This window comes from Microcaecilia unicolor, chromosome 10 (assembly GCF_901765095.1).
Source record: "Microcaecilia unicolor chromosome 10, aMicUni1.1, whole genome shotgun sequence".
NCBI classification, from domain to species: Eukaryota; Metazoa; Chordata; class Amphibia; order Gymnophiona; family Siphonopidae; genus Microcaecilia; species Microcaecilia unicolor.
Window position 1 is genome coordinate 118,577,876 of NC_044040.1, and position 15,924 is coordinate 118,593,799.

Sequence of the window (15,924 nt, forward strand, 5' to 3'; positions counted from 1 at the left end):
TGGTCTTTTATCCCGAGGCGAGTGTGGAGGGGTGAAAGATCCCACCGGTCAGTGGACACGGCCAGGAAAAAGATTAATAAATGGATGGAAAATGTATGCACAAAATAAAGGGTCAGGTGATTTCACATGATTTAATAACTGAGTCCTGCGATGGGCTATATAGGCTTGATGGGTCCACCTCTCTGAAATTGGTTTAGATATTCTTAATTCAGATTTCCAGTATTACATTGAAGCTATTAACGTTAAGTGGCGGCTGCAACCAGGATTAGGGGGAGCGCACAGCAAGCGAAATGTCGCTGTCGACGGCAGTGGAATTATACTATGACAGTCAGTGCTGGGTGCACAGCACCTTGACAGTTAACAGTTGTAAGTTATGTGTGAAATCTATGTTGGATAAAGTTGAAATGTAATGAAAGAAACATATGCCTGCATGTTAGTGGAGAAATGAAAAAGAACATTGGGACAACTTGTCTCCCGGCTTGGACGGTCGGAAGTCCTGGGACATTGAGTGCTGGAAAAGAGTGTAGGTGCATCCTTCAACAGGATATGCCAAAAAACAACAGGTGCGCATAGAGACAGCACAGAGAGTACACACAGGGCACTTGGATGGCACACCTGTGAGGCAATAAGTGATGGTAGGTAATGAAGGCTATATACCCAGGCAGGAGCTAAAGATTAAGAATACTGCAAGCGATTTAATGTTATATGTATTGTGTTAATGTTATACGTTCCTGGCTGCGGTCTAAATAAATCCCACTTTCTATCAAAATGGACCCATGTTGATTGGTATCCAATAAATAGAAGGGATAGCTGAGTGTGTACCGGGTGCCCAAGTTGAGAACAAGGCAAACCCACTAAGGGGAGGCTGATCACAAATGGGCCAAAGGCCAAATGAAGACAGAGGGGAGGGAGTCAGGCTAGTAAAGAGGAGGAGAAGGAGAGGAAAGAGTTAAAAGGAGGGAGGGTGGAAAAAGGAGGGGTCAGAGATGGGGGAAGGAAGCCACAAAGCAGAGGAAATAGGCATTTAAAATTCAGGGAGCTAGGGAAGAGCAACGCTGCCCCAACCCACTCACCCTACTGGCAACAGTTATTGCGGCTGGGGGTGTTATACTATGACAGTCAGCACCGGGTACACAGCACCTCGACAGTTAACGGTTGTAAGTTATGTCTTAATTCTATGTTGGATAAAGTTGAAATGTAATGCAAGAAACATATGCCTGCATGTTAGCAGAGACATGAAAGAACGAACGTTGGGACAACTTGTCTCCCGGCTTGGGACATCGAGTGCTGGACAAGAAGTGTAGGCGCATCCTTCAATGGGATACACCAAAGGACAAAGGGTGCTTATAGAGACGGCAGAGAGAGACTGCAATAAGGGGTGACAGGTAATGAAAGCTGTGAACCCTAAAGATTAAGAATGTTGATAGTGATTTAATGTTATATGTATTGTGTTAACAAATATAACGTTATACGTTCCTGGCTGCGGCCTAAATAAATACCACTTTCTATCGAAATGGGACTCATGTTGATTGGTATCTAATAAATAGAAGGAATGGCTGAGTGTGTGCTGAGTGCCGAGGTTGATGATACAGTCAACACCTGGAATGGATGTAACCTCATTTGGGTGAGTGAGGAGTGCTTAGGAAGAGAGAAGTAACTTCCATGTACAGCATACAGTATATATAGGGCCTTGAAATGAGTCTTCCTTTCACTCATCCTTCAAGGGCACAAAAGGTAAGCAGATTGTCTCCCCCATCACATAATACTGGTCCCCTGCATTCAGCCTAGAAGAGGTTCCAAAGTAAGAATTGCAACTGTTTGAGGTTTGCAGTATCCATAATCACATATGTTCTAAGCACAACAGAGATCAAATCAAATGCAAATAAACTGAAAACACACTTACCAGTGTTAATTCTTCCAATGTCCACAAACATACGTAGCACCATGGACCCCAGGAGATATCCAAATGCAGGGCCAAAAACTGCCACTGAGAACAGGATAGCTGGAGAGAGAATAAGAGAACAGTGGATAACAGAGGTAGCTCACTGAGGGCCAGCAAAAAGAATCATGCCTTGAACTATTTTATTGTTATATCACTAGTCACACAGAATCTGTGTTAGTACTATTTAATTTATTTGGATTTCTTTACTGCCTTTTTGAAGAGATTCACTCAAGGAAGTGTGCAGCAAGAATAAGTCAAACATAGGCAACAGACAATTACAGCAGTAAAAATATTCAAACAGTACACAGTATGGCATAGACTTACAACACCAATACAAGATACAATAAAACAACTTAACGTACAGCACAGGGTATAAGTGGAGGTAGAAACATGATTGCCCATCCAGTCTGCCCATCCTCAGCAACCATTATCTCCTCTTTTCCCTAAGAGATCCAACGCGCATGTTCCATGCTTTCTTAAATTCAGACAGTCCTCGTTTCCACCACCTCTACTGGGAGGCTATTCCATGCGACCACCACCCTTTTCCATGAAAAAGTAACAGAAAACTACTGGCACCAATCATGCAGGTAAGTTTCCATTACAAGTGCTACTATTGTCTCCTAAATTTAGGAGCTAGCTTACAGAATATGCAATCTGATAGAATTTTTTGTGTGTTGAATATCAAATCTCCTGCTCATTGATGTGGGTACTTAGCTAAAAAGTCCAAAAAAAAAACCTCTCACCTGTTTAATAAAGGTAACATAGGTGCCAACGTATCTTTATGAAATGGGCTCCCAGAACCAGCCCAAAGCACAGAGTTGTTCTGAAGATGTATTCTATGAATGTACATACATATTTTATAAAATACACACATGGTAGAATACAGACAAAGCAGAGGAAATAGGCATTTAAAATTCATGGAGCTAGGGAAGAGCAACGCTGACCCAACCCACTCACCCTACTGGCAGCAGTTGACGCAGCTGAGAGTGTTATACTATGACAGTCAGCACCAAGCTAGAAAAGGGAAAAAAGGAGGCGGCATTGCATAATATACAAATCCTTTTTTTTTTTTTTTAAGTATAACTGTTATCTCATTAACTCCCCTAGTCTCGAAATAAATGCTTGCAATCAACAGTGACATTCTATCTGATCCTATCTGCATCATCCTTTTTTACTGCCCACCAGGGAAGTAGTAATCAACAGAAAATATCTTCACTGAGGGGTCCTTTTACAAAGGCACGCTGTAAAATGGCTTGCGGTAGTGTAGGCGTAGGTTTTGGGCGTGCGCCGATCCATTTTTTAGCGCGTCTGTAAAAAAGGCCTTTTTTTGTTGTTGTTGAAAATCAAAATTGTCGTGCGTCCATTTTGAGTCTGAGACCTTACTGCCAGCCATAGACCTAGCAGTAAAGAATTTGGGTGGTAATGACCTGCGCAAGTCTGTTATGCACGCCAGAAAATAAAAAATATTTTTCAGACGCTTGTAGTGAACACACGCCAAAACTGAAATTACCGCAAGGGCCATGCAGTAACCAAGTGGTAACTCCAATTTGGCACGTGTAGGCGCCAACGAGGCTTAGTAAAAGTGGCCCTCAATTTGTATCTAACATATGCACTAAATTTGATAATGTCCTACTAATAGGGGATATCAATTTACACCTAGATAATCAGAATAACAGAAATACAAAAAATGTACTTGACTTTTTAAACTACGGGCAATTCACACAACCATTCAGCCATACCTCTCACAATAAAGGTCACTTACTTGACCTATTAGCCCATAAATTTGCAAACAACTTTCATCTAAGTAACCATACTTGGACTCAAACTCCTTGGTCAGATCACAGTAAACTCAAGTTCTCCCTCTACTGGAGGGAAATACAAACTCAATGAAAAATAAAAGTACTACAACTCCTCACAAAACTAGAGGAAAGCGAGGTTACTAACCTATAGCAGGTATTCTCCGAGGACAGCAGGCTGATTGTTCTCAATGATGGGTGACATCCATGGCAGCCCCAGAATTGGAAGACCTTCCTAGCAACAGAAGTTTGCTAGCTCTCACGAGATCCGCATGCATCGCCCATGCACGACCGTCTTCCCGCCCGCTACAGCGTTCTCCTCAGTCCAGTGTAAAGCAAAGACAAGGGAAGACACAACTCCAAAGGGGAGGAGGGCAGGGTTGTGAGAACAATCAGCCTGCTGTCCTCGGAGAATACCTGCTACAGGTTAGTAACCTTGCTTTCTCCGAGGACAAGCAGGCTGCTTGTTCTCACTGATGGGGTATCCCTAGCCCTCAGGCTCACTCAAAACAACAAACATTGGTCAATTGGGCTTCACAACAGCAAGGACATAACTGAGATTGACCTAAACAGAAACAACTGAGAGTGCAGCCTGGAACAGAATAAAATGGGTCTAGGGGGGTGGAGTTGGATTCTAAGCCCCAAACAGATTCTGCAGCACCCACTGCCCGAACCGACTGTCGCGTCAGGTATCCTGCTGTAGGCAGTAATGAGATGTGAATGTGTGGACAGATCACCACGTCGCAGCCTTGCAAATCTCTTCAATAGTGGCTGACTTCAAGTGGGCCACTGACGCTGCATTGGCTCTAACACTATGAGCTGTGACATGGCCCTCAAGAGTCAGCCCAGCTTGGGCGTAAGTGAAGGAGATGCAATCTGCTAGCCTATTTGAGAGGGTGCATTTCCCGACAGCCACTCCCCTTCTATTGGGGTCGAAAGAAACAAACAATTGTGCGGACTGTCTGTGGGGCTGTGTCCGCTCCAGATAGAAGGCCAATACTCGCTTGCAGTCCAATGTGTGCAACTGACGCTCAGCAGGGCGGGTATGAGGTCGGGGAAAGAATGTTGGCAAGACAATTGACTGGATCAGATGGAAATCCGACACCACCTTTGGCAAGAACTTAGGGTGAGTGCGGAGGACTACTCTGTTATGACGAAATTTGGTATAAGGAGCATGAGCTACTAAGGCTTGAAGCTCACTGACTCTACGAGCTGAAGTGACTGCCACCAAGAAAATGACCTTCCAGGTCAAGTAATTCAGATGGCAAGAGTTCAGTGGCTCGAAAGGAGGTTTCATCAGCTGGGTGAGAACGACATTCAGATCCTATGACACAGTGGGAGGTTTGACAGGAGGCTTTGACAAAAGCAAGCCTCTCATGAATCGAACAACTAAAGGCTGTCCCGAGATAGGCTTACCCTCTACACGGTAATGAAAAGCACTAATTGCGCTAAGATGAACTCTTAAGGAGTTGGTCTTAAGACCAGCCTCAGACAAGTGCAGAAGGTATTCAAGCAGGGTCTGTGCAGGACAAGAACCAGGATCTAGGGCCTGGCTGTCACACCAGGCGGCAAACCTCTTCCACTTGGAAGCATAACACCTCTTCGTGGAATCTTTCCTGGAAGCAAGACTCGGGAGACACCCTCAGAAAGACCCAAGGAGGCAAAGTCTACGCTTTCAACATCCAGGCCGTGAGAGCCAGGGACTGGAGGTTGGGATGCAGAAGCGCCCCCTCGTTCTGAGTTTTGAGGGTTGGAAAACACTCCAATCTCCACGGTTCTTCGGAGGACAACTCCAGAAGAAGAGGGAACCAGATCTGTCACGGCCAGAATGGAGCGATCAGAATCATGGTTCCTCGGTCCTGCTTGAGTTTCAGCAAAGTCTTCCCTACCAAGGGTATGGGAGGATACGCATACAGAAGGCCCTTCCTCCAATGCAGGAGAAAGGCATCCGACGCTAGTCTGCTATGGGCCTGAAGTCTGGAACAGAACTGAGGGACCTTGTGATTGGTCTGAGTGGCAAAAAGATCTATCAAGGGGGTGCCCCACGCTTGAAAGATCTTGCGAACTACTCTCGAATTGAGAGACCACTCGTGAGGTTGCATTATCCTGCTCAACCCGTCAGCCAGACTGTTGTTTACGCCTGCCAGGTACGTGGCTTGGAGAAACATGCCATGACAGCGAGCCCAAAGCCACATCCCGACGGCTTCCTGACACAGGGGGCGAGATCCGGTGCCCCCCTGCTTGTTGGTGTAATGCATGGCAACCTGATTGTCTGTCTGAATTTGGATAATATGGTTGGATAGCCGATCTCTGAAAGCCTTTAGTGCGTTCCAGACCGCTCATAACTCCAGGAGGTTGATCTGAAAACCTGTCTCCTGGAGGGACCAACATCCCTGGGTGTGAAGCCCATCGACATGAGCTCCCCACCCCAGGAGAGACGCATCCGTAGTCAGCACTTTTTCTGGCTGAGGAATTTGAAAGGGATATCCCAACAGGCCAAATTGGAATGAATCGACCACCAATGTAGGAAAAACTGTGGACAGCTGGATCACGTCTTCTAGTTCCCCCGCAGCTTGATACCACTGGGAAGCTAGAGTCCATTGAGCAGACCTCATGTGAAGACGTGCCATGGGAGTCACGTGGACTGTGGAGGCCATATGGCCGAGCAATCTCAACATCTGCCGAGCTGTGATCCGCTGAGAAGCTCGTACCCAGGAGACCAGGGACAAAAGATTGTCTGTCCTCGCCTCGGGGAGGTAGGCATGAGTAGTCTGGGAGTCCAGCAGAGCTCCTATGAATTCTAGTCTTTGCACTGGAAGAAGGTGGGACTTTGGATAATTTATCACAAACCCCAGTAGCTCCAGGAGTCGAATAGTCACCTGCATGGACTGTAGAGCTCCTGTCTCCGAGGTGTTCTTTATCAGCCAATCATCGAGATAAGGGAACATATGCACTCCCAGTCTGCGTAGAGACGCCGCCACTACAGCCAGGCATTTCGTGAACACCCTGGGTGAAGAGGCGAGACCAAAGGGTAGCACACAGTACTGAAAATGCTGTGTTCCCAGACGGAATCGAAGATACTGTCTGTGAGCCGGCAGTATTGGGATGTGAGTATAAGAATCCTTTAAGTCCAGAGAGCTTAACCAATCATTTTTCTGAATCATGGGAAGAAGGGTGCCCAGGGAAAGCATACTGAACTTTTCTCGAATCAGGTATTTGTTCAGGGCCCTTATGTCTAGGATGGGACACATCCCCCTGTTTTCTTTTCCACAAGGAAGTACCTGGAATAGAATCCCAGCCCTTCTTGCCCCAGTGGCACGGGCTCGACCGCATTGGCGCTGAGAAGGGCGGAGAGTTCCTCTGCAAGTACCTGCTTGTGTTGGAAGCTGAAAGACTGAGCTCCCTGAGGAAAATTTGGAGGTTTTGAGATCAAATTGAGGGCAAATCCTAGCCGGACTATTTGGAGAACCCACTGGTCGGAGGTTATGAGAGGCCACCTTTGGTGAAAAAACTTTAACCTCCCTCTGACCGGCAAGTCGACCGGCACAAACACTTATCTCGGCTATGCTCGCCTGGAGCCAGTCAAAAGCCCGTCCCTTGCTTTTGCTGGGGAGCTGCAGGGGCCTGAGGAGGCGCACGCTGTTGACGTGAACGAGCGCGCTGGGGCTTAGCCTGAGCAGGCTGGCAGGAAGGTGGATTGTACCTATGCCTGTTATAAGCATAGGGAACATTCCTCCTTCCCCCATAAAAACGTCTACCTGAAGAGGTAGATACTGAAAGCGTCCGGTGGGAGAGCTTGTCGAATGCTGTGTCCCGCTGGTGGAGCTGTTCTACCACCTGTTTGACGCGCTCACCAACAATGTTATCCCCCCGGCAAGGAGCATCCGCAATCTGCTGCTGGACTCTATTCTCCAGGTCAGAGGCACGCAGCCATGAGAGTCTGCGCATCACTATACCATGAGCAGCGGCCCTGGACGCTACATCAAAAGTGTCGTAGGCACCCCTGGACAGGAATTTGCGATACGCATTCAGCTGCCTGACCACCTCTTCAAAAGGCTTGGTCTGCTCCGATGGGAGCTTATCGACCAAGTCCGCCAGTTGCCGCACATTGTTCCGCATGTGCATGCTCGTGTAGAGCTGGTAGGATTGAATCTTGGACATGAGCATAGCAGAATGGTAGGCCTTCCTCCCAAAAGAGTCAAGAATCTTAGATTCACAGCCCGGGGGCGCCGAGGCACAATCTCTACTACTATTGGCTTTCTTGAGAGCCGAGTCCACAACTCCAGAGTCATGAGGCAACTGGGTCCTCATCAACTCTGGGTCCCCATGGACTCGATACTGGGACTCAACCTTTTTGGGAATGTGGGGGTTACTTAACGGTTTCGCCCAGTTCGCCATCAATGTCTGCTTCAAGACATTATGAAGGGGAACAGTGGATAACTCCTTAGGTGGTGAAGGATAGTCCAGGACCTCGAACATCTCAGCCCTGGGCTCATCCTCAGTAACCACTGGGAAGGCAATGGCCGTAAACATTTCCCAGACAAAGAAAGAGAAAGACAGACTCTCAGGGGGAGAAAGCTTTCTCTCTGACGAAGGGGTGGGATCGGAGGGAAGACCACAAGACTCCTCATCAGAGAAATACCTGGTGTCCTCCTCCGCCTCACATGAGGCCTCACCATCGGTATCGGACATAAGTTCGTGAACTTCAGTCCGAAGCCGAGCCCGTCTCGACGCCGAGAAACCCAGTCCCCTACGGCGGTATCGAGAAGAAGACTCCAGTGCCGGCGGCAACGAAGCTTCCTCCAGCGACGCCGGCGGGTACTCCTCCTGGGTGGCAGCAGACGCCGATACCGCAAGTGGTACCGGTGTCGCAGTCCGCACCACGGGCGGAGAGCCAACTGCCGCACGACTCGACATTACCGCCAGCGCAGGCACCGGCGGTACCGGAGCAGAAGAACGCAGCAGCCTTTCCAGGATACCTGGAAGGATGGCCTCGAGGCACTCGTCCAGAGTGGCTGTCGAAGAAGACTGTGGGGCTGGTACCGGCGACGAGCTGAGAACCTGTCTAGAGCATGGAGGCGGTACCGGGTAGTCCGAAGCACAGCATATCGACACCTCTTGTATGGAGGGCGAGTGGTCCTCCCGGCATCGATGCTTCACAGGTACCGAATCCTTCGGTGTTGCGGAGCTCTCAGTACCGTGACGGGAAGGCAACCGATGACGGTGCTTCTTTGCCTTCGCGCGAAGCACTGCATCAGAAGAGGACGACGTCAAATCCAGACGTCTCCTCGGGGCCAGGTCCAAAGATGGTCGGTCCCGGGTGGCCTGCACCACAGGAGCCCTCGAGGCAGGTGAAGACCCACTCGATGGCTCACTGCTACCAGTGTGGGATCTCTGGACAGCCATCACCTGCACTCCAGACGTCGATGCTCCCTCCGATGCCGACATCGATACCGGCGATGACCTCTGTACCGCTGGCTCCGTCAACGCCGAAAAACCGGACGAGGCTCCGAACAGAACGTTCCACTGAGCCAATCTCGCCGCCTGGGTCCTCTTTTTAAGCTGGAGGCACAACGTACAGGCGTCCGGGCAATGACCAGCCCCGAGACACTGAAGACACGATACGTGTCTATCAGTTAGCGAGATCGTCTGGTGGCACCGCGTGCACTTCTTGAAGCTGCTGGCAGGCTTCGAGGACATGGGCGGAAAAATCGCGCCAGCGAGGTCAAACGCGATGATGCCAAAAAAATGGCACCAAAAAAATGGAAAAGACCCGGACGGGCAGCGAAACAGGCCGCACACGGAAAAGAAAGGAAACTTACTCGGAAAAAACTTTGAAGAAGTACCGGAAAACAAGCTCTTTTTTTTTTTTTTTTTATTGAAACACATGAGAGGAGACGAAGAACAAGCTAAAAAGGCACTAAACCGCAGCAAAGAACGCGACGGGGGCCTCTCTGGGGCCGCGAACGAGCGATACACGTCCGTTCTGACCGCGGAAAAAGAGAGACTGAGGAGCACGCTGTAGCAGGCGGGAAGATGGTCGCGCATGCGCAATGCATGCGGATCTCGCGAGAGCTAGCAAGCTTCTGTTGCAAGGAAGATCTTCCGATTCTGGGGCTGCCGTGGACGTCACCCATCAGTGAGAACAACAGCCTGTTTGTCCTCGGAGAAATATAAATACCACAACCTTCTTTTCTAACGTCTTGAATAATCCTGCACTTCCTCCAGCAGACAATAACAACTTCATGATTAAATGGGATGACCTATGCAAAAATGTCTTAAATAACATAGCTCCTCTCAAATCTACACCCAAACCAACCCAGAAAATTTCACCTCGGTTTAATCAATCTATCCTTCTTTTGAAAAGGAAATGTAGAAAACTGGAAAGAAAATGGGCTAAAGACAAATCAAACGAAAACAAATTAACTTGGAAAATTGCCATCAAAATTACAAAAACTCAATACTATAACAAAATAATCGGTGGTAATTTTCTTAATACCAGTAAACTTTTCAATCTGATAAAAAGCCTATTATCCACAAAAGAAATAATCACAACCACAGAGTCTCCACCAACAGCAGATAAACTGGCTACTTTTTTCCAACAAAAAATAGTTAAAATCAGAGGAGTCCTCAAATTAAAAATCAACCATCAAGATATTTACGAAAAACAGTCACACACATAAAGGAATAGCCACCAACAGGGCCGGTCTTAGCAAGTGTGGGGCCCTATGCAGACCAATTTGGTGGGGCCCCATCCTAGCTCCGCCTACCCTAGCCCCGCCCCCACCCTAGCCCCACCCCATTGATAAGATTATTCCATTTTTAGAACATTTTTTTTATTTACGAAATTTCAAATAAAGACAAATGAAGCTAAACTTGTACAAAAAAAACTAATTGAAATAATAAGCACAATGCTATCATGAAACCTCCCCTCCCCAGAAATTATTCAGTTCAAGTCCACTACAATTAGTAGCGGGCCCAAGCTGGGGGTGGATGCCGCGCCGGTTGTGGCGGGAGCGGAGTGGCCGAGCCGCGGGAATGGGGATCATCTCAGGCGAGCAGTGGCGGAGGTCGGAGCGGAGGCACGAGCGAGGCAGAGTTGAGGCACTGTGCGGGGCCCCCTTAGGCACGGGACCCCCTTAGGCGTGCCATGCGGGGCCCCCTTAGGCGCGGGGCCCTATGCGGTCGCCTTGGTCGCCTCTGCCTAAGACCGGCCCTGGCCACCAACAGAATCTGGTCTTCCTTCCAACTACCAACCCATGACAAAGTAAAACATTACCTCCTAAAATATTCAACCTCAGAATGCATACTAGATCCTTGTCCTAGTTACCTTATGAAGGAAGCTCATAACATATTCATTATCTGCTTCAGCAGCATATCTCCTTCCTACTATTCCACGGCACTTTCCCTGATAATAAAGGTTCTATTATCCTAACACCAATACCAAAAAACAATTCAGTCACTATAACTGATGCAACAAACTACAGATCAGTAGCCTCTATTTCTTTAATGATAAAGGTGATGGAAGGAATACTTTTCACATTTCTCCCTACTACACAAATCGCAATCAGGTTTCAGACCATGCTATAGCACCGAGACTGTCCTTACTACCCTAGTATCAAATCTCAGAAAAGAAATTAGCATAGGGTCTAAGATCTTAATAATGCAGCTCGATACATCTAGCGCATTCGATATAGTAGATCATAATATCCTACTAAACATACTAGACAACTTTGGTATATGTGGCACAGTTCACAAATGGTTTCAAGGATTCCTGAAATCAAGACCTTACAAAGCGAAAATGAAAGGGACCTTATCCTCTCCTTGGTCACTAGACTGTGGTGTCCCTCAGGGCTATCCATTATCACCCATTCTGTTTAACGTAATGATGTCACCACTAGGTAACAGACTAGAAACAGCAGGATTCAAAACATTCATATATGCCGACGACATTACCATATATATAACCTTCAAAATGAACATTAAAGACATCTTACAAAAGGCAAAACTTGGCTTAAATTACGGAAACCTGGGACTCAGAATCCAAACTAAAGCTAAATAAAGAAAAAACTAAATTCATGGTCATTACCAACCTATTTGACCAAAACGGCTACAACAGTTTCACAATTGACAACACTTCATTCCCCACTGACAATAATCTGAAAATTCTAAGTATAATTATAGACAAACATTTAACAATAACCCTCGTCTGGATCATCAGTCCGTGAGGGCCTGCCAGACCCCTCAGACTCCCCGAAACTAGACCACAGGGGCGAACAGAGTGAAGAGTCCCCCTCAGACGGGGTATTTACTCGTCTACACTTAGCGTCAGCCAAAAGTTCGGGGAAGAAATAAAGTCTCCAGCTATAAAGAACTGGTGGCAACCCAGACCGACAGGAATTGTCAGGAGCCTCAGGCAGTGCTCTTTTTAACATAAAAGCCTTATACATCAGCAGCACAAATTTAGGGGAGAAAACTCACCTTGTGCATCTGCCCCCACGTTGGGGGAAGCGGAGGCAAAAGCTCCTCTAGAAACCTTGAAACGAGGCGTCCCCCTGCACTCAGACCCCTCTGCACCCGTGAGGGTCGAGTCACACGGCACCTCCAAAATGGCGCCCGCTGCCAACCCCAGCGGGCGGGAAGAATCACCACCCGCCATGCTCGTGCCAGCATTAGCATCTAGGCAGCATATGCTGCAAAGCCCCGCTGCTGATCTGCGTTTCCCACAATGGGAGCAGCACTTAACCCCTTCAGCAGCCATCAAATACAGAAAACAAAATGGCGCCTTCACGCCATAACTTACCCCGCACAGAGCGTTGTCAGCGGGAACCTCCCCGGAGGAGCTGGGCACCACTCTCACCTCAGGAGACAGAGTCAAAAGAGCTGCGGTCAAGTTGAACCGAACCAGGAGCTCAGGAGAAAGCCTCTCTCTGTTTTTTTGTTTTTTTTTACTGTGAGGAAAGTTAGAGACAGGCAGCCACAGAGGAACTCCGGGAGGAGGGGGAATGGGGTAAGGCAGGGACAGGGAAAACCAAGTATGCCTTTTAAGTGGGCACCACCAGCCACAACACCCCCTGCTCTACTGGCAAAGCACAGGAGCCACCCCAGGTAGAAATCCAGGAGCTGAGAAGCAACATCCACACCTGCTGGGAGATAGAGATATACTGAAGGCAGAGGGGGTTGGATGTCCTGGAACACCATGTGCTTTCAGTGTTCTCTATCTCCACCTGCTGGTAGGCGGATACAACCCAGCAGTTAATGGATTCATCTGCTGTTGATGACAAGGAATAAGGGTTTCCTCAGTAATCACAAAATCAGGGTTTCCTCAGTAATCACAAAATCTTTCAGGTCTCTTTGGAAACTAAAAAGGATCAGACCCTATTTCTCATCAGAAACATTCAGACTATTGGTACAATCATTAACATTATCCCAATTTGATTATTGTAATGCCATATATGCAGGCTGTAAGGAGTAACTGTTAAAAAAAATTACAAATAGCTCAAAACACTGCAGCCAGGTTCATATACAAAATCTCTCAGTTTGAAAGTGCCTTCCCTTTATTAACCAAATTACACTGGCTTCCCATCAAAGCAAGAATCACCTTCAAATTATGTAACTTTATCTTTCAAATACTAAATGGCACAGCTCCATAATAAACTTACCTCAAAGAAACACTAAATATGAGGCAAGAAATTATCTCAGACTACACCTCCCAAATTGCAAAAAAGTGATCTACAAAACTGTCCACTCTGCAGACTTCACTTACCTAGGAACCAAATGGTGGAACTCCTTATCACCCAAAGTAAGAAATATACAAGAATATATTAGATTCCGCAAAATCCTCAAATCATTCCTATTCAAACAAACCCTCACCAAGAACAGCCATATCGCAAACAATTAATTATTACCTGAATTGGTTATTACTCTATTTACCATTAACTTTCTCTTTGCTTCATGTACAATTTCTCATTCATAATAGATTTTCTAAATGTTAAACATCCATAGCTATCCCAGTATGTTTATGTACTGTATTGTAAAATTGGATTCTCATAACAAATTACTTTCTTTTTTTTTTTTTTTATGTTTAAACGGTTTATTGAGTTTTCACACAAATCAAAACAATACAGTCTTGTGCACAAATAACAGCATTGTGACGAAACAACCCAAATCTATTCCAGACCAATCTACTACATTCTTCAAACTCCCTTCTCCCCTCCCCCTTTCTCTTCCATCCCCTCCCCTAACCCCTCCTCCTTCCCCCAAACCCCCCCCCCCCCCTGTCATCCAACTCATAGAATAACAATTATATACACGGGAATATCATTTCACATCACATATCTAGAGATAATACAGTCTCGATGTCTCCCAATAAATGCCTACCATTGAAACCCTATAACTCCCTCCCTCCCTCCCATACACAGAAGAAAAAGAAAAATTCCCCTCAGCAATGCCCTTGGGAGCTTGTGATCTGATAGCCCCCAAAGGCGGTGAGAAAGAACAAACAATCCCCATTATCCCCAACCCCCTCCCTATGGCACCTCTCACACACTGAACCCACCCTAAAAAAAAAAAAAAAAACCCTCTTCGTGGTCCCCCCTCCTACCTTCCCTCCGAGCTTCTTTCTCCTGTCCTTATTCCACCCGGTGCTCCCGCCTTTCCCCCGTGGTTCCGCACAGGCACCCTGACAAGAACTCCTTTATCCTATTTACTCATAGTCTTATTACCCTGACCAAAAGGTCAATCTTAAATCGTATTTAGAATGAGGCTCCTCGCTCTATGCGGGAGTGATTGCAAATATGGGTCCCAAATCAACAAGAATTGTTTTTTCCTCTTTGGTGTACCCCACATCTCTCGTTTCTCCAATAACAACAATACATGCAAACGATTCCTCCAAGCCCAAAACGAGGGGCTCTCAGTTCCAATCCATTCTCTCAAGATAATCCGCTTCCCTACCACTATTGCTTTCCGTATGAATAATATTGTTTCCCGTTTAGTTACCCCAAACTTCTCATATTTATCTAGCAACACTCCAGCAGGCACCATCGGCAGAGGGTGTTTCCAGAGACCCCCCACATAGTTCAAGATTTCTGCCCAAAACAATTTAACCTCTGGACAGTCCCAAAAAGCATGATAAAATGAATTATTTCCTTGTTTACATTTGGGACATACCGGTGTTTCCACTCCTCCAAATCTAAATAACTGCTCCTGTGTCATATACAGTATGCTCGATGTAAGACCCTATATTGGCACTCTCTCAACTCTGCACTAGTAGACACCTCAGGGATCTTCCGAACCAAAACTGAGAGATCGACCTCCGTCAGATGTTCCCCTAAATCCTGATTCCAACGATGTAAAATCACCGCTCTGGACCGACTCACTACCCGTTTTTGCACCTCCTTATGGAGAGACGAAATCGACAGTCCCCTCTCCGAAAATTGCCCAAAAAATTCATCTAAACAGGTTCCCATTCGGGTCCCTAATGCTCTCCTATCCAAAGATTTATAATAATGCTGTAATTGTAAATAGGCTAGCACATCTCTCTGGTCTACTTCCCACTGACTTTGAAATTGCGCCCAACTAAATAAATAGTCTACCCTCCTCATCTAATACATGCCTAAAAAGAGTTAACCCCCCATTAGCCCATCGTTGAAAACTACATAAGTACATAAGTACATAAGTAGTGCCATACTGGGAAAGACCAAAGGTCCATCTAGCCCAGCATCCTGTCACCGACAGTGGCCAATCCAGGTCAAGGGCACCTGGCACGCTCCCCAAACGTAAAAACATTCCAGACAAGTTATACAGTGGGGGAAATAAGTATTTGATCCCTTGCTGATTTTGTAAGTTTGCCCACTGACAAAGACATGAGCAGCCCATAATTGAAGGGTAGGTTATTGGTAACAGTGAGAGATAGCACATCACAAATTAAATCCGGAAAATCACATTGTGGAAAGTATATGAATTTATTTGCATTCTGCAGAGGGAAATAAGTATTTGATCCCCCACCAACCAGTAAGAGATCTGGCCCCTACAGACCAGGTAGATGCTCCAAATCAACTCGTTACCTGCATGACAGACAGCTGTCGGCAATGGTCACCTGTATGAAAGACACCTGTCCACAGACTCAGTGAATCAGTCAGACTCTAACCTCTACAAAATGGCCAAGAGCAAGGAGCTGTCTAAGGA

The 15,924-nt window shown here is 46.7% G+C and overlaps 1 protein-coding gene across 1 annotated transcript in view; it reads right to left on the bottom strand.

The window, feature by feature from the left end:
* SLCO2A1 (solute carrier organic anion transporter family member 2A1) overlaps positions 1-15,924 on the bottom strand; it is a 915,614-nt gene that overhangs the window by 598,931 nt on the left and 300,759 nt on the right. The window contains 1 exon segment of the mRNA XM_030215775.1: positions 1,904-2,002. Within this exon segment, the coding sequence (XP_030071635.1) occupies positions 1,904-2,002 (99 nt within the window).